At 42.1% G+C, this 19013-nt stretch overlaps 1 protein-coding gene across 3 annotated transcripts in view; it reads right to left on the bottom strand.

Moving 5' to 3' along the window:
- Window positions 1–19013, bottom strand: part of RERG (RAS like estrogen regulated growth inhibitor) — a 109975-nt gene that overhangs the window by 14865 nt on the left and 76097 nt on the right. For all 3 annotated transcript variants that reach the window (XM_063358833.1, XM_063358825.1, XM_063358842.1), the window contains exon 3: window positions 2642–2698. In XM_063358833.1, coding sequence (XP_063214903.1) covers window positions 2642–2698 — 57 coding nt within the window. The remainder of the gene's footprint in view (window positions 1–2641; window positions 2699–19013) is intronic.

Raw genomic sequence — 19013 nt, 5'->3', positions numbered from 1 at the left:
GTGTATCCAGATGCTGCTAAAAATATGGTCCTTCATTTTTCTTCTGGCAGGTTAGAGTACTAAAGAATATTTATAAGGTGTGTTTTTTCCTTCCCAGTTAAAATGTGCCACCCTTGAATTAAGAGGACAAGGTGTTTTACCCCGATGCTTAGTTTAGAATAATGTTGAATTTCCATCAGGCCTTGTACAGCTTGCTGAAAGCTTTCCTAAAAATAGGAATTATCTGAGGATTCCTTGCATCAGAGAGCTAATGGGTGGTTGAAAACTTGACATAAGAAATAAACTATAAATATGACATTTTTGTCACAGACCCAGTGATTTTTTTTTTTTTTTGGCGAAACCTCCTGTTGCCTAGTAGCTAGATAGTTTGCATCTGTTTTACTCCTGCTCTTTCAAAATTACTTGACAAAGCTACTTATTCTCCTTTACGGAAAATAGGTCTCACTGATACAACTTAAATTTCTTTATATTGGTGGAATATATTGATATCCCTCTTCCCACCCAACTGCCAGTCGATGACTGCTAAGAAGAAATTAATCTATTGAGCTAAAACCTGTCAGTAAATTCAGCTCAGTGATGTTTACAGGTAACTGGCCACTAAATCACCACAGGATGATCATGATAAAGACAGAAATGGGTTCTTTAAAGCACTATTTATTAAAGCTTTTGAAGTTATAGTGCCTTTCGGGTTGATCTCTGAAGGTCTGAATAGTGGTTAGAAATTCAGGAGATTTTTTTTTTTTGGTTCTTCCCCCGCTCAGCACTTCAGGGCCTCCTTTGAATCCCATTGTGATCCATAGTATGAAAAAAAAAAAAAAAACCTACTTGAAAAACCAGTCTCCAGTGGGACTTTCCAACAGAGATTACTGTGATTAAAAAATAAATTATTGATAATAGTTTATTAGTTTTTTTCATTTCTCAAGCCGTTTTCTCCAAGCAACCTAAAGCACTTATCTTTGCAATAACCATAACACATGATTTAAGCTGTTATCCTCTAAACTGAATGAGAACGTAGAATTCACTAAGTCAGAGGAGATTTAATTTTTGTTTTGTTGAGGTAGGATTGTTGCGTGTGCGAAAGCTCTCAGTGTTACAAACAGAAGATGATTAGATTCCTGAGGGGCATGGTTAATCTGCAGTTGTATTCATTTGTAAAACAGAAATAAATGTCAAGTCTTGTACACTAAAAGGGACACAGGGCCTTCATAATGGGACAAAAAATAATAAACCTTGCAGCTTGCTAATAACTTAGTTTGTGTGCTTAAACAAGGCAACAAGGATACTTTTACATGCAGTGCCCCTGTAAGACATTAATGAACTTAGACATACAAAACACTTTATATACTTCTTCTATTGTCAAGTTCTTAAAATTATATATTAGTGAAAGCGATGTGTGAAGTACTAATACTAATAAAACATTATACTGAATGTCCCACTGTGCAGTACAAGGCAGGTGACATAATTCACTGATTAATATATTGATATTAGTACATAAAAGAATGCATTTCAGTTCAGGTTGTTCTGAGAATTGTTTTCCCAAGATGAGATTTCTGGTATCTGTCATTTCTTCATCTTACCAGACAAAAATACTTAGTATGATACTTTGCTTTGTTGAAAGGGCTGCCTGGGTTTTGCAGTAAGATGTATTAGATTTTCATCTTTGTTTCTGCTGTGCAAGTTTATGGTGTTCTCTGTTTCTTTAGTATGACCTCTTAGAGAAAGAACCCTAATAAAAAAATAGGTGTTTAACTGCATGATCTGTATTTGAGCCTCTGAAGAAAGGTTAGGAAGGAGATGGCAACAGATTGTAGGAGAAAAGAAAATTTCCCAGCCTCTTACTTCGTGTGCAAATCACTTAGTCCTGAGGTATTGAAGGTGCCTTCTAAGATGTGAATGCCTCATCTCAGACCTCCTGGCTTGGATTTTCCCTGGTGCAGAGCATTCAAATGTGTTCTAACTTAGGAAATACTAAGAAATTGGACCTCGGCCCAAATTTTCAAGCAAGACCTCTAATTCAGCAACTGTTTGACAAAGTTTTTTTGAGATATCTGTGCCAGCTTCTCTAAAGTACCGGACACAACACAGCTAAGTGAGAGTGGCGGAGGAGAAGTGGATGCTCTTCTAATGACTGGTGTTCCTGCCTGGTCACCCAAAAAGTGAGACGCAATGTATGTTTGAAAATGAGGACAAAAAACCTAAGCATAGGTAGACAGACTGTAAGTACCTACAATTGTTTGGTTCCCCCCCCGGCCTTGAATTTTTGAGATCTGTATCCCAGCCATCTTATTCACTAGCAGCTGATGTTTGGGTTATCCACAAGCAGAAAACTGATCGCACGCTAAATAATTTTCGGAGTGAAATACTAACACAATTGCTTTCAATGGCAAAATTCCCACTGACTTCTGTGTGGGCAGAAATGTGCCTCATGTATTAATTCTGCTTTCGTTTGAGTGCGTTACTGCTTGTCTATTCTACCATCTTAGGCAATAATTTGTTCCAGCTTTAAATGACCATGGAGAAGCTTTTTACAGCAAATTTAAAGGTTGACTGGGGCTCGGAATTTTAACTCTATGACTTTCCATTACTTCAGCCGTGCTATTATATACAGCATACCATGTGTCTAGAATGAAATGCAACCTACCTAGTGTCGGGTCATACTCCCAGATGAACCGTTTTGTCAGGAAGCGTACAACGAGTGCTGGAGAAACAAAAAGACGCCAGGTGAGATGCACAAGCTACCAACTCAACATCAGCCAACAAGAAGTTTAAAGTTTTCCCAGAAAACTTTTCTGTGTGAATGGGCATGTAGCAGCTCCCCTGAACTGTAAGCGGAATTCAGCTTTGCTTCTTGGGGCAGTCAAGACCTGTCACTGTTTGTGGCCCACTTTACACTTTTGGAGGGGGGAAACAAAATGAAAACAAACCCAAATACTCTTGACAGCACTATTCATTTACCCATGCAACAACGCAGGACAAAGAATAGCAAGAGATTTTCAGTGGCAGTCTCTTTTTTTCACCACTTACATATTTTTTTTGTCACAATAGCTTCTACTATTAAAAAGCCCAAACAACCCTATTTACAGTGCTACGAGCAGATCACCTTTGAAAAAACCCACTATTTTGGATGCTTTAGATTCCCCATAACCAGTGGAAAAAGGGTTGGCAGTTTTTCAACAAGGATGCTCTGAAGCTTCAAAACTAGGGGTGTTCAAAATAATTTAATTCTTTAAAACTTTCCCTTCACATTTTAAACCTTGGAAGATAAATATATAATTGGCTAAATAGCTTTGTTCTGTATTTTGGCATGCCTTCCTTGCAACAGTTTATCTTCCATGTTTTGCCTACTTGTCACTTGAAGCAATCAGTTATAATATTTTAAACCAATGTTCAACAAATGCTATTAATAAATTTGCAGAAGTAGAAATAATGCTTTAGACTTTGGAGCACCGCATAACTAGTTCTCAGTTTCAGTTTGAGCTAAGATCTTGCTACTTATGTTCTTATATTTATTTTTTTCTATCCCTCCACACCCTATAAAAACAATTCATAAAGGCTTTGTCAGGATATTGATTATGTTATAATTTAAAACCAAGCAGTGCTTTGAATTTCTAGTGGTGTTAACAGAGTCCAACACTGCGAACTATTCAGAATCCTTTCTGCATTTCCAAAATGGAGCTAGAGCTATCACTGCGTTAGCTATGATTGCAGTGATTTCAGACGGAGGAGAATTTTCCTTGTTGCCAGCCCTACAGGATTGTTCTGTTCTTCTTTCAGTTGCAGACAGACAGTAAAAGGTGACAGCTAAACCCAGTTCTGATCCTTTTCAAAATTAAAGTGATGAGTGCCCCCATCCCAGATTACTGTGCCCAAGAGTGGGACAAGGCAACACTCTGCAGAATAAATATATAAAACAAGCTTTGCTTAATCAGAAGCTATTTTTTAAATACAATCAGAACATTAGTTTTCAGGAAAATTTAACTATGCCTCACACTTGAAAGGGTAGTAATAAGCTGATCCTAAGGAAATGAGATCACTGTGCAAGAAGCAATTTTAAATCGGTGTTATTTTAAGTTTCTATTTTCCTTAGGAAATCCTACTTTTTTTTTTTTTTTTTTAGCCTTTGCAGAAATGCTCTCCTTAGCCCTCAGAGTGAATGTGGTATTTCTTAGCCAAAGTAACTTTTCAAGTTGTAGTCCTGATGCAGATGTCATTATACTACAAGAAGATGTCTGTGCAGCTTATTTTCCATCCATGATGATGTCTGCACCAGGACTTTTTTCATAGAAACATAGAATAGTTTGGGTTGGAAGGGACCTTTAAAGGTCATCTAGTCCAACCCCACTGCTGCAATGAGCAGGGACATCTTCAACTAGACCGGGTTGCTCAGAGCCCCGTCCAACCTGACCTCGAGTGTTTCCAGGCATGGGGCATCTGCCACCTCTCTGAGCAACCTGGTCCAGTGTGTCATCACCCTCATTGTAAAAATTTCTTCTTTATATCTGTTCTAAATCTACCCTCTTTTAGTTTAAAACCATTACCCCTCGTCCTATTGCAACAGGCCCTGCTGGAAAGTTTGTCCCCATCTTTCCCATAGGCCCCTTTAAGTACTGAAAGGCCACAATAATTTTTACCGGAGCCTTCTCTTCTCCAGGCTGAAAAACCCCAACTCTTTCAGCCTGTCCTCATAGGAGTGGTGTTCTGTCCCTCTGATCATTTTTGTAGCCCTCTTCTGGACTCAGTCCAACAGGTCCACATCTTTCCTGTACTGAGGACTCTAGAGCTGGACGCAGTACTCCAGGTCAGGTCTTGCCAGAATAGAGGGGCAGAATCACCTCCCTCGACTTGCTGGCCATGCTTCTTCTGATGCAGCCCAGGATTCAGTTGGCTTTCTGGGCTGCGAGCACACAGTGCAGGCTCACGTTCAGCTTTCGATCCACCAATTTATCATTTTTATTCCAGTCAGATAGGAATCATTTAACCCAACTTTAGCCATATGAAGAAGTTTTAGCTAAATATCTAGTCTCCCACTATAGTTAGTGGAAAGACAGAGGGGCATTTATAGGATAAAAGTCATCAAGCTTGAGATAATTTGATGACCTTTAATGGTCTCTTCTAACCCAAACCATTCTATGATGTTTCCACTTGTGTTATCTATCTCTAGAAAATGTATTACATGGTTTATTTGTGTGACAAAACTAGACTAATTCTATAAGATTTATAAAGCCAAAGTAAATTCCCCACAACTTACCTCAGCTGGAATAGTTTAAATGTTTTGATGTTTCAAAAGTTTGGTCATGACTCTTCTCCAATTGCTAGTAATAGGTTCTCTAATTGCTAGTAAAATACACCACATTTTTTTTTTTCCATTTTGACTGGGGAAATGATGCAGGGTAGAAGTTCTCCTGACGTGCTTTCAGAAGACTCCTTACCATCATCTTTTTCAAGAACAGATTTTAAAAATGCCGCCTTCTTTCACAGCCGTACTCTGAGGCAGAAGCAGTGATGTGCTACTTGTGTTGCAGTGCCTTACCCTATGCCTGGACCTGGAGTAGCTAATGAAGAGCAGGAGAAAAAAGGCAGAAGAGAGCTGGGGAGCCTGTCTGACTATTTTCATATTTAAACATGGTCCACTTATTAGTTATGACAACCTTGTACTTGTAGATGGAAATTGCTGGAGAGGAGGGTCAAAGTGATGAAGAGGACTGGAAGAAAGTCTGTCAAGCACCAGTGTCTGAGAGAGGCGAGAGAGAGAAGCAGCAGCTCTGAAGGAAAAGAGGGAGAAGAGCTGATTTTGGAGGAAGCCCAAAGGGAGGTGAGAAGGTGAAAAGCAATAAGAAGGAAAGGTAGAACTGGATTGCAGCAGCTGAGATGAAGCTGGGAGAAGAGGCGTGCAGCTATGTACATGCAATGAAATGGTACAGGCACTGAGTGCTACAGAAGTGAAGAACTAGAGATCAAAGACGTGAGCGCTGGTGAGGAGGGGAAAAAGTAGGTTGTATTCATCTCCAGCAGGGAGGCCTGTATGCAGAAATAACAAACATTCGCATACACAGCTGGGAGATGAAGAAAGGAAAGGAAGGGTGGGAGGTGGCTGCCACGCATAGGCCAGATGGCGCTTAGTCTCCCTCGCTGGCAGGGTCAGCAGGGAGCACAGCAAGCCCAGCGAGCTGCTTGCTTGGCGCTGCCGGTAATAAAGTACTTGCATAAGATTTGCTTGGGCCTGGTGAAGGGAAGAAAATGCCACCTCAGCACAGCCCCAGGTGAGTGGGGAAGTGTCACTTCAGAGCTGTGTGCTCTGTGCCAGTCCTGGTGGCATGCACACTCTGGGCCATGCGGAGCTGCTGTTCCTGCAGGACTGGCTCTGCTCTGCCTTCCTGCTTCTGGCCTGGCCGATTCCCTCAAAATACTCCTGCTCTCCTTCCTGGCGCATCCTATGGAGCTTTTTGTCACAGCCCATCCTACGGAGCTCTTCACTTCCACGCATTTTTACAAGGCTGAAGATTAGCAGCTGCATTTCACAGGTGGAGAACGTGAGATGCTCCTGATCCAGTGTCTGTCCTGCTTATAACTAGTGCAAACTGTGTTGGATGGGAAATGTCTTCACTTTTGCCTCATTAGGGGTGCTTAGCAGAAGAGCCCCTGACATCCAGTTGAGTATTATAAAACAATGTATGTGACTTACTTTGCTATCTGATTTGACTGAAAATAGTCAAGGAGAGGAGAGCTGGGGAGGGCATCCAAGTGCTTGGGCTCGGTCAGTCCAGAGGCCAGCTTGCTGGCTCTCGCCACCTGGCCTAGCAATGATCCCCTTAGAGCAGGGATATTACTGTGGAGCCATTTTGTTTATGTTCAGCTCGCTCTCTGCCAGATTACATCACTTTTTTAGTGAAATGACTTCTGCCAGCAGAAGAATCAGAAGTGAGGACATTAGGAATTCACTACGCTTAGAGCTGTAGCACTCAGATTTCTGCCACTGGCATAAATGATGCTTTGGGTAAAGCAATAAAACTTCTCTGTGTCCTTAGCAATGCTGCATAGAAAGAGTTGAGATGGGCATTACTTCCTTCTCACCTTAGCAAAAGCGTCTGCACCCTGTTTGACCTGTCAGCCTTAATCAGACATGTTTAACTCTAATGCTAAGAATGAGCCAAAAATAACCCAATACACTAAAAAAGTAAAAATAATCCAAACGCTGGGGTTTTATTCAAAATAATATTGAGGTTGAGAATGTCTGAAATGCATTATTTTCTGATTAAATTAGGTGACTAATTCCAATGTTCATATTAAAATGACCATTTCCGGTGCTTAACATCAAGGATGATGAAATGCATTTTGAAGCAGGCAAGATTCGAATCCATGCAGTACCAAACAGGAGTGAATTTCATGGTCCTCCATTGAGACTAGTCCAGGCTCTTCCCTGAACGCTTACTGCTTGTGAAATACAGGAACTTGCAGGCTTGGAAGGAAAGAATCTCCAACAAACTGCAATCTGGATTCCCACTGTGTTTTTCGGAGACATGACCATTACCTAAGGGAATTGATGTAATGTCCCAGCAAAGGAAGAATAGACTCATGTCTCTTTCTGCCTTTCCTTACACCCACACTTCCAAGTCAGCTGTTTTGTACAGGGTTTAAATTAGGGTAGAACTTGGCCCAGGACTTTCATTCACTCATGTTTAAACCTTCTGCCTTAGAAGTTATTCTTGGAGAAGAAACTTGACTATCTGTCAAATACATTTGCAGTATAACTCCACTGAAGACAATGAAGTTCTATCAGGAATTAACTTGGCATATACACTGAGATTATTAACCACATAATTAATCATTTTCTTTGGGACTTGTGTGACTGAGTCCCTTACTCAGCTTTAAAAATCTTAGTCCGTATCTTTTGGAACATTTTTTTTTTTTTGTGGTGTTTTGCATCTTGCTTTAGATCTTTGTTTGGATTTAGTAACATTTAAATGCTTTAGCTAAATTTACAATCTGCCTGAATACATATCTTCATGAATTTGTTATCATTCCAGCTAATACAAGCTGAACTTTTGGGGGAAGAATGGAAGCAAGGTTTTATATGAAAAACATCCCCCTTCCCCAAAAGCTACAGAGTTCAAAGTTATCCTAAGAAAAATAACGGTTCTCCACAGTGAAATAACTGTATGATGACTCTTCTATGCCATGAGGATTTTCAGCTATAAAAATGATCTGAAAGTAGTCCCATTATTTAACTTATCAACAAGTTCATTCCTGGTGCCATGATGATGTGTCATCACTAAACCATACTTGGCAGGAGACACCAGCGTGGTTAAACCCAGAGGTTATAATGATCAAAAGGCACTTTCACAAATGAAGCATTTCATTTTTTCAAAACGTGTATTTTTGTTAGGGAGTTCATCCCCCATTCACCCTCTCAGAGGCCCCTCATGTATTCGAATTTCAGTCCCCTTGGAGCATGTGGCCAGCTCCAGCCCGCAGGATGGCGGTGCCACGGCCTTCTGGCATGCGATGTGCTGCCTCCTTAAACAGCTCCGTGCCCAGCTCTGGGAAGTAATGGTTTGTTTTAAAGGCACTGCCATGAGAACTTAATTTGCTCCTGAAAGCAGAGGTCATTTGAAGGTGTCTGTCTGTGTGTGTGAGGGGGAAAGTATGAGCTTATAATGCAGAGCGCGTCATGGTACATCACGGATGTAACTGTGCGGTCATTGCTTCTGGCTCTGCATCCATGGGCCTGGGTTTGACTCAGTTTTGACGGTATCTCCAGCAATCCAGTGATGGGGGGACGTGAGTGGTGGGTGAGACATCAACAGGAGGATGTCTCTGCCTTCCCTCCTTTCTTGCTTTGTTCGCTGTGGTCACTTCTGACGTTGAGACCTAATATGCTTGTAGTAAACTAGAAGGTAAATTTAATGGAGCAAAATGAGATCGGTGGGGGGAAAGGAAGAACTGTACCAAGTATAAAAACGGTCTGTTTTACACTGACTTGCTGTCTCAAACTCTGCATATTTTATGCATGTTTTAATCACTGTCTTAAGCAGCGAACTGTTCAGAGAACTTACTGCGTATGCTTGTGCTTTTTTCTGTAACAGCGCGGTGAGGTTCTCCACTGGCTGGCAGTATAAATACAAAAAGTATATATACTTTCATACATAAATATAAATTTAACATAAATATCAAAAGTAGCTGTACTTTTTAATATACTTATATATACTGTATAGCAGAGTATATATATGATAGTGTATATAAGCAGCATATATATATATAACAGTATATATATGTGTGTGTGTGTATATATATACTGTATAATAGTAAATACAGACTAGGATTGAACAGTTATGTGAAGAAATGTGTTGCTCTTGCCTTTCAGGAGGTTACGTTGCTTAGTGTAATGTAAGCCTTTTTTCTTCAGTGGTAATGATGTGGGCATCAGTTCTGAGGACCCAAATCTGAACATCAAGAATGGTTCAAATGTCTTTTTGTTCTGGTGGGGTAGAAAGGGACTGGAATACCTGTCTCAAATCTCTATCTCAATCCCCACAGCAGGATAATGGACTAAACCAACATCCCGTGTTCAAGTATTTCTAAAACACTAACGTACTTTCAAATGTAAAAGGAATGAAGTAAAGAATAGCTTGTGCTTTTATCAGAGCATGCACATAAGTTTACTTCTGCCACCGCTGAAAATAAAGGGAGAAATCATTGACTTCGGTGCAATAAAACTAATGCTTGCGGGCGCTCATGAAACGGAAAGGTAAGCCATCCTTTTCCTGACTTGCACAAGGGTAACTGCGCTACCTATGTTCACGCTTATTTCCAGGGTGACTTTTTACCCTGTGCTCTGCTCCCTGTGTGTTCCTGCTCTCTTGCCCACCAACCAGACCATGCGTGGGCTGCCCAGGCTTAGGGGCGCTACCTGCCCAGGCACGGGGTCTTGTGGATGCTCCAGCTCTTCTGCAACATCTAGCTATGCCCGGTCCTGCTTTCGTAGGCTTGCAGCTTTCGCACAAATGGAGTCCAGCGTTAGGCAATTGTCAGTATCTCCCTTCACATGCAGAGATGTCTGGCTCCCAGGTTAGAGGCCAAATTTGCCGCTATCGGGGACTGGGGAGAAAGCAACCTTGGCACAGGCGTGTTAGCAGAATGAAGGGCAGTATCCTTATTCAGCACTTGAATACGGAAACTACAGGAGTCGTTTGTCAAAATCTTTGATCATAACCACAACCTAATGTTAACGGCAGGAAGTGTTTCTTGTCTTGCTTCTGGCGTGGTAATTTCACAATAAAAGAACCTCTCCGTATTTTCATCTGGAATAGTCTACTGTGAATTTCACAAAATACACAGTACAGCAGTCACTCATCCCATCACCACTGAACAGGAGGATTTTTGCAGTAATACTCTGCCTATTGCCGTCAGTGCTTGGAGGCATTTTTTTTTTTTTTACAACGGTTGCTGCATATGGAATAAAAGCAGGAGACTTAATTTATATTATGTTATCCCATTCCATAATATATTGTTCCAATATAAGGTTGTTTATTTCACAGGTCTCCTCTCCTGTAAAAGATAAATGATCAGACTGGTGCGTCTAATGGTTTTGATCATTTTAGGAACGTAGTGTGTAATACCCATACTTCTACCATTTCTCCTTTCTTGACTTCGTTGTATAACTTGTTATGTCGCCCCTTTGTGAAGACTAAACTTTCTGGCGCGCTATTACTAACACACATGGTTTTCCAAAACATAGTTAATGGTTAACACCTCCAGATGTTTGTGTGTCTGAGAGAGAGTATATTTGTGATGGGGCTGTAGAGCAAGTCTTAAGGATGAAATCACACAAATAACTGGTGCTTTTCTAGATGAGTGACACAGGTAAGGATTGAGTTTGCACGCCATTTTGAAAGACATTGGGCAAAGTAAAGTAGACTAGGTTTCTCAGCATAAAACTTTGACATAATCCCCACCCCCCCCAACTCAAGGTGAAAAATAAGAAAGTTTGATTTCTTGGAGGAAAAAATAGACCAAAAAAAAGAAAAAAAAAAAAAAAGAAAATATTTTCAGAAGAAAGAAGGGGTGGAAAGCTTTTTTCTTTAAAAATTCAGTACTTCTTTGAGACAATGGCAAGATGACAAAATTTCCAGGGGGCTGTAGCTTTTTGGTATTTTTTTTTCCTTACATTTCTCACAGTGTTGACTTTAAAAAACATCCCACTCTCTTCTTTTGGTCAAATTAGTTTGTAATCTTTAAAAAGGGAAAAGAAAGAAAGGAAATAAAGGAGGGAATTCTCTAATATTTAGATGGCAGAATGATTTTCTGCTTACTGTCAAAGCATTTTTGTATGAATGAATTTTTGTTGGAAAATGCACTTTGAACAGAGAGGCTAGCTTTTTTTGATTTGTCTTTCAAAGGAAATGCCTGAACACCTCACCATTTGTTTTCAAAGAACCTGTAATTTAGGAAATGCAGATTTAAAACAAACCAACCAACTCGAGCCTCCACTTCAGTCTTTTATTCACTGAAGTGTTATTTTGTCTTGCACTGGAGAAAAGTGGGGGACTAAGTTGTGAGGGGTTTCTTAACCAGAGGCCGCTGTTACAGGGAGATGGCAAAGATGCGCTTTCTTGGCCGTAGCATCCACCAGCTACTCAACTTTGAAGCTGATTTCGCTCTGCTGGTGCTAAGCCTGGCTAAAGGAGCAGGCAACGGGAGTTACCTGAGTGGCACTCCTGGAAGGAAGGGCTGGCCGGCCGTTTTGGAGATGCCTTGAGCTGCTCCTAGGGCAGTGTGGAGCTGCTGCCTCATTCCCTGCAAGTGCAGAGGGAGGCGTGTGCACAGAAGGAAGCAGTGGCTAGTGCAGGAGTGGGTATGTGGGGATTTTTTGTTTTGTTTTGGTTGGTTGTTGGTTTGTTTGCCTTTTTTTTTTTTTTTTTTTTTTTTTTTTTTTAAGGCTCTCCTTCAGCTCCTGCTCTGATCCCTGCTCTCTCTCCCTTCCCATGCTCAGAAGGCAAGAGATGAAGAGGTGGAACTGGAAGAAAGGGGAGAGAAGTGAAGTTGCCTTATTAGAGTAGGTCCGCGTGTTCTGGGAGAGTGCGGTCCTCTCCCAGTGGAGAGTGGACCCCTTTCCCTGGGAGCAGGGGAGGGAGCACAGTCTCATGCCCAAAGGAGATGAAGAAATTTTTCCAACGAAGTGAAAGGCCAGCTCTGTGTGAATCCTTGCTCAGGGTAGGGACTAGTCTACAAGGCCCAGCTGTTCTGCAAGAGCATCCTGCCTGCCAGCAGCAACCTGGCCATAAATCTTTACCCCTGCCTAAGGGGGTGGCTGCTGGTAAGGGGCTCGGCCAACTAAATTGCCTCATGCGAGGGTTAGTGCTTGGTAGTTTGGGGGGGCAGGCTGGTACTTCACCATCCTACTGACTGCTGTTCTTGCCGGGAGCAAAAGACATTTTGTTTCACGTGGTCTGTCCTGGTCTGACAAACCCGTTTGGAAAAGGCGCAGCATGCTCTTTTGATGTTAGGCTGAAGACTTGGTGTAACTATAAATGCTTAAAAATAGGGTTTTACTCAGGCCCTGGTGAGTCAGCCTGAGTGAGAGGATGGTTAGCGTACTGTGAGCAAGGCCACTGGCATTAATGCTGGATCACTGCCTGTATTTGTAACCTTCACGATGGCAAAAAGCACCTCTGTGAAAGTGCCTTGCTGTGCTACTGCTTCACTAAGTCCGTACAGATCCGCACAAATGGTAACTAGAAATGGCATAAAGTGTACCTTCTTCTCTCATTTGCCTCAAACCCAGTGATATAAAGGGATGCAGAGCTCCCTATTTCATTTTGGTAGACAGTGCTGGCTGCTTCTGTGTGGTCAGAGTCTGAACAGACTATCTATCACTCTCCCCTCCTCAGCCTGACTGTAATAATTTTCTCGTCTTATTTTAAGTCCCTGTATACTTTATCAGATGAGACTACAGCTCGCATCAGACGAAAAACAAGCTGTTCCCTGGCTTTTCCTGTGGTATACTTCATTTCTCTTACGTGCACACCCTGGGTTTGGCTCCATGGAAATGTCAGATAACCTGGAAAAACTCTACATGGTGATTACAATCCAGCTGGAGTAGGATATACAGGAAAATCTTGAAAGATCGTATGTCCTGTGCAATTTCTGGCTTTCTGTGACAAAGGAGCTTCATACCAGTCCTATTGACTGACTTGTGGCTCATCAATCAATAGATGCGTGCCTGTACGGTGCCTGTGTCACAGGGAAATGAAGAATTAGGTGAACGCAATACATTGAAAACTGACTCATGTTTTTTTCATGATCCTTTTTTTTTTTTTGTAAGCCTGATGACATAAGCATTGATAAATGTTACATCTTTTTAATACAGTGCACAATACAATATTTATGGGAACCCATTCTTTCCAAATTGTGCTATTAGCTGATTTTGCATTGCAGCTCCTTGGCTACCTGGAATTTTAAAGGCAGAAGATAAGGAATTGTTTTCTTTCTGACGGGCTCATTGCCAAGTACCTGAACCAGACACCTGGAGAAGTTCCCAGGAGAATGAAGGGAGAAAGGCATGTGAGAACAGATGTATCAGTCAGTGACATGAACCACAATGGTTTCCAGGCTTGTGTGACTAGTTACTAGGAACATAACGTATAATCTCCCAACTGCCTCTAGCATCTCATGGAAAGTAGTGGCAAATATCCCCATGACTGTTTTCATGGTTTATCTATGCTTCCCCCCTCCCCCCCCCCATCACTCTCCCTCCTTTTCTCTGGTTGTTAAGACATCTGCTCCTGCTACTTGCTTGCCACCTGGAATCTTGAACTTTCGTTTGTACCAGCAGTTGTTTTTTTGGTTTTTTTTACAGCAAACAGCTTTGCCGTTGCACACAGAGAACTAAGAGAGACAGCAGCGGGAGCAGAGTAGCTCTTTAAGAGTCAAAGGTATCATTTCCACAGTAGGGTCTACAACACAAAAGAACAAGAAAAGTAAATGATAGAAAGGCTGTGATCAACAATTGAAGTAAAACGTAAGTTAAATGCTGTGGACCGCATGCTTCTTTCTCACTGAACAAAGGAGTATGTTGCACAGTGCAGAAATGATGAGCTGAAGAAGAATGCTCATTCTGAATAAAGGTTTTCTAACATGCTGTAGAAATGCTCATTTCTAGGGGCAAAAAATTGACCCTAAGGGAGGTGGGACTGGTAGCCACCTACTGGCATCTAACAGTGTCGCCTGCAGCATCACCTCTTTTCTTCTGTGGAGCAGGCTGGAAGAGCAGGTGTGGGTGGAGAGCAGCTTTTCATAAATCACTAGTGACCAAAGTCTGTTTAAATCTGAAGCCTAACTGGTGACCTGCCTGATCTCACATCGCTGCTCATCCCATACAACTGTTTTCAGTAGGAAGATTAATTCATCCCAGAATCTGGAAGTAATGATTTCCTATCAGAGCTATGGCACACTACGATGGGCAAAGATAAACACCTCTAACTGGTCCAGCAGCACACTAGAGCGTGGTGTGCTGGGCTCCCAGTACTAGTGACAGCATTAAATGAATTTAAACTAATTCATTGTTTTGATAAACAACTATCATCTCCTATCTCTGGCTGCAATTAAGAGTTTTATGAGCACTCATTTGGTGCCTGTAATAACGCAGGGGTTATTATTAGCCTTCTGCTTGGAATTTGGACACACAATCCTGGGAACTGTTCAGAGTAAACTTTTAAAATTAGTGTGTGTGTGGCAGGGGGAGAGCACGATCTAAATTTAAATGGTAAATTTCTGCTCTCAGTTTCAATGCGTAAGGGCATTCAGCTAATAGACATCATATGTCTTCAAACAAAATAAAAAACACGGTAGTAGATGAAGGGTGCTGTAAAACCTCTGACTTATCTCAAGTCTGAAACTTGGAGGATTTACATAACTTAGTTTATGATGTTCGTCCCAGCTGCCAGGAGACCTGGCCCTGCCTCCCCAGAGTGCAATAGCTACAGGGAGAGTTCTTCTGGTCTCAGCTAGCTTATTAGCTATACTTAGTTAACAGTCCACCAAAAGAGGAAGCTCTGCTACATTTGTTCATGCTGAATAATGAGTTACACCCAAAAAATTCTGAGGTGCTATCTGTGTGAAATTCTCTTGTCCATAGAAATTACGCAGATAGCAAAGATGATAAGTCATATATTCGGGAGTCTTCCAGTCATTATCTCATTCAGTGGTTTATCCAGTTTAAAGTGACCTTAGTGATGGGATGTTCTTCATTCCTTTTACATGAGGCTGCAAACACTAAGTTCCTGTTTGCTCTAGGGGGACGTTAAAGATCCCACGGCAGTTTTGCAAGTGTATTGTGTCGTCTTTCCCTGCTCAGATCCTCTCGTCCATCGTGAGGTTTAGTAGGTACATGCTTCCACAGTGGATCCTTCCAGAGATCCTTCAGGACTAAGGAAGTTTGCAATTATGATGTATTACCTTTTAGTATTTTCTCAGGCTAGAGTGATAAAACTCTCATTGCTGAGTTTTTTTCTCTTAATGCTTTTTTTTTTTTTAAGAACACTTCCTCAGTTTAACCCCGTGATCTTTTTTAGAGTCAGCAGAGAGAATATAAACAATTCCACTTTCCCTGCCAGCATGTGAATAAAGCAATATACATTTATTTTTCCTGTTACTGCCCTGCAGAGTGCCATATACTGACTGCAGCAATCTGAATTTGCTTAGCTGCTCACGATGACATCATATGAGCCGTGAGGAAACGCAGCCCTGGGTATCTACGATTTGACAAGGAAGAAAACCTCCAATTACTCATAATGAAGGCTGATGCAGTGGCCAGGGAGCCAGTCTGAGGCATGGTTTACATTCCGTGCTTCGACATGCTTTTTGTTTGGCTTTGCCCAGAATAATGAGTGATTACATTTTCAAAGCTATTAGCTAGCCCAGCAGGGCAGAGAGGTAGCCAGCATGATGCTCAAAAGCATTTAAATGGCATGGGTCTCTAGGGATGCCCTTCCCCCGTGTTCTCCCATCCATTTCTCCCAACCAAGTGTCTTGTTGTCACTCCCCAGTCTGCAGCTCTCCGAGTTCACCCCCCCAGCCGTGCTGCTTCATGTGTTTGTGGGGATGAGCTCTATGTGGAATTAATGAAATTATCCTGATTCAAAAGATGCTCTTTCCCCAAGACTGGTTTTGGTGATGTTGGTTTTGTTTGGTTGGTTTTTTTTTTTGGTTAACCCTGATCATTCCACTGGTCCTGAGAAAGGCGCAGGGCCTCCAACAGCCAAAGTGTCCAAACTCAGAGCACAAGTGGTCTTGTAGGAAAGGTGGGGAATGCTTAAATTGGCTTTGCTGCTGGAGAGAACACACCCTACACCTGGTGATTTCACGTACACTAGGGCATTTCTAGAAATTTTTTGTGTGACCTATCTTCCTCTTTCAGCCCCCGGGCAGCTTTTGAAAAAATTTGGTCTTGAGTTTCTGTGCGCATTCCTCAGTTTCATCTGGAACCTGGGTGTTGCTGCTGGGATAAAGGGATTATCACTGCAGATAGGCTGATGCTGACAAAGCAGAACTGTTTTGGAACCATAAAAAGTGCTTTAATTTGGATGCTGAAACAATGCTTTCACAGATGTGCCTTTAAGGAAAGCATTCATTTTATTTTATTGTTTATTAAAGGCTGCATTTTCAATGAGCTGTGTATAGACAGCAAGAATATTCTATAACCATCGGTTCCTTACTGCTTTTTAAAAAAAGAGGTAAATTTAGCTGGCAATTTAACTCTCCTGATGCAATCTGGCATAGCCTCCCTAGGAGATAAAGATGAGCCTTGTGGTCTCACAAATGGCTCTGCTGCAGGATGGGATGAACTCTTCAGCTGCGGCTGACTTCAGCCAAAGCTGAGAGCTTTGCTCACCTTTCTTACAGGGGCAAGGGGTCGTTTTAAATGTAGTCTGATCCCCTCTTGGTTTCATGTAGAAGAAAAGATACGGTCTTCAAGCGCCACTTACAGGTATTGGCCTGCCCTGTGGGCTTGCCATTTAGACAGCACCTGGGAAGGCTGTGGCGCCTCCTGCCCATCCACCTGGGGCAGATGTGATAGAGCCCCAATGACAAGGAGCCCCGGGGCAGGGCAATAAAAGCCACAGTGATCCTGCTCCTGCCCCCCAGCAGCATTGCTCTGTCACGCTCCTGCTCCAGGCAGGATTAGCTCCTCTATCTGCTCTACCTGTTGTCCCGGAGGATGAGCAGTCAAGGCAGCGATTACTGCTCTTCCCGCTGTTACCCAGGTCAGAGCTGGAGGAGGAATTTTGTTATTCCTCCCCATTCTCTGAATTCCCTTCCCTCTCATGCTTCAGGGTTAAGCCCAGAGAAAAGAAGCACGAGTGGTAAGAAGAGATGAATAATTCACCGCTCTAAAGGAATGAGCATGGTCTGATTAAAAAAGGAGCACACATTATGCTCTCATTTAAACTAGAAACATCACTCATTGATAGAGGAGATAAGAAGGCCAGGACTGTGTGTTTGGGAAAGCAGAGAAGCAGCAGGCTCATTGCTACCTATTGTCAGATAAGCCACTGTGACAGAAAGCATTGGCTGGAAAAGAGAAAAACATTCCTGGAAATAAAGCTGACAATGAAAAGGCAGAAAACTCACTTGCCAGTGAAATTACTCCTAGAGGAACATGCATCAGGAGGCTATTTTTGATTGGGCTGTTAAATTGCACAACAGCTGGGAAGTGCCCTGCCATTGCTCACCCTAGCTATATATTTCGGGGATGACTTTTGTACTGAATTCTTTCATCCGTGAATGGAGCCTGAGGCACAACCCACTGAAATCATCAACAGCTTTGCCTTTCTTTCTGTAGGCTGAAGCTCATCCCTCTGGGGAGTTGTTTAGGTGAGATAAGCAATGTTCTCAAATTGATAAGAGTAGCAGCCCTACTCCTGCAAGAAAGAAGTTAAGACATCCCAGTGCCTGCAATAGCTGGAAACAAGGAGGCTTAGGCTAAATTCCTGCATGGTAGAGAGGTCTCCTAAAGACAGAGCTTCTCATCTCTCCAGTGTCTGCTCTGTGAGGGTTCTTGCAAACTAGCTACTGATCTTAAGAGCTGAGTGTTTGCTTTGCTATTCATGCTTCTGGAAAGCTTGTCTGTGCCCATGAAAATCATCTCGAATGTAAATTAAAGTACAACTGCTATTTCTCAACAGCTCTTATGTGGATAGGCTTACTCCTTGTCTTTCTCTAACTAAAGCTGGTTAAATTAAATCAACTTCAAACATCATTGGGAAAAGGATTGTTTGGCCAAATTCTGAGTGTTTGGGCAGGGAACTCCTTGAAAATGGGCTGGGTACTTTTTCTCCCTATTTAATTGTTCACCTGCTTGCCTGGGGCTTCCACAAGTGTCTAGATGGTGCAGGCAGGGGGTACTGCAGCTGCTCACCAGTTAATGCTGGTGGATCAGGCACTTGCTGTAGAAGGTATTGGTAGGGTTAGTCCCTAGGAAGTGCCTACTTTACAAGTGCCCGGTTTTGGTTGAAGGCATCACTCCAAGTGCTGACCTGTCTCTTTGTGCCATTCTCACTAAACCAAAGGTGTCATCTATTTATTCCAGCAGACCTTTCTTCAAGCTACGCTAATTACTAAAGAAAGCACGTAGCCTAACAGAGAAGGAAAATAACATCCCACAGAGGTCCATAAACACATAGCTAATGAAACACGGACAATAACTGCTAGCTAGGATTAGGCTCAGCTGTTGCTTCATTATGGTCTTGCTCCACCAGACCTGAGCTAGCTTACCACTAGCTGTGACCAGAGTGGCTTAATGAACGACAGATGGATGCACCGTAAACCACAACAGGCGACTAATGAATCCAAAGAGGTATGGCAGGGTTGTGTGCCAAAGGGGTCATGGTAAAAACACTGGTTTAGTACAGTCATAGGTCTGAGAGGGCAACAGCGTAGTTAAATTTATATAAGAGAAGTTGAGGAAGTATGCAGAGAAAAATTAACATCATTACAACTATCATACATTGCCCTTG

This window comes from Chroicocephalus ridibundus, chromosome 1 (genome assembly GCF_963924245.1).
Source record: "Chroicocephalus ridibundus chromosome 1, bChrRid1.1, whole genome shotgun sequence".
NCBI lineage: Eukaryota > Metazoa > Chordata > Aves > Charadriiformes > Laridae > Chroicocephalus > Chroicocephalus ridibundus.
Note: the sequence above shows the minus strand (reverse complement) of the source record. Positions and strands in the feature narration are given on the sequence as shown.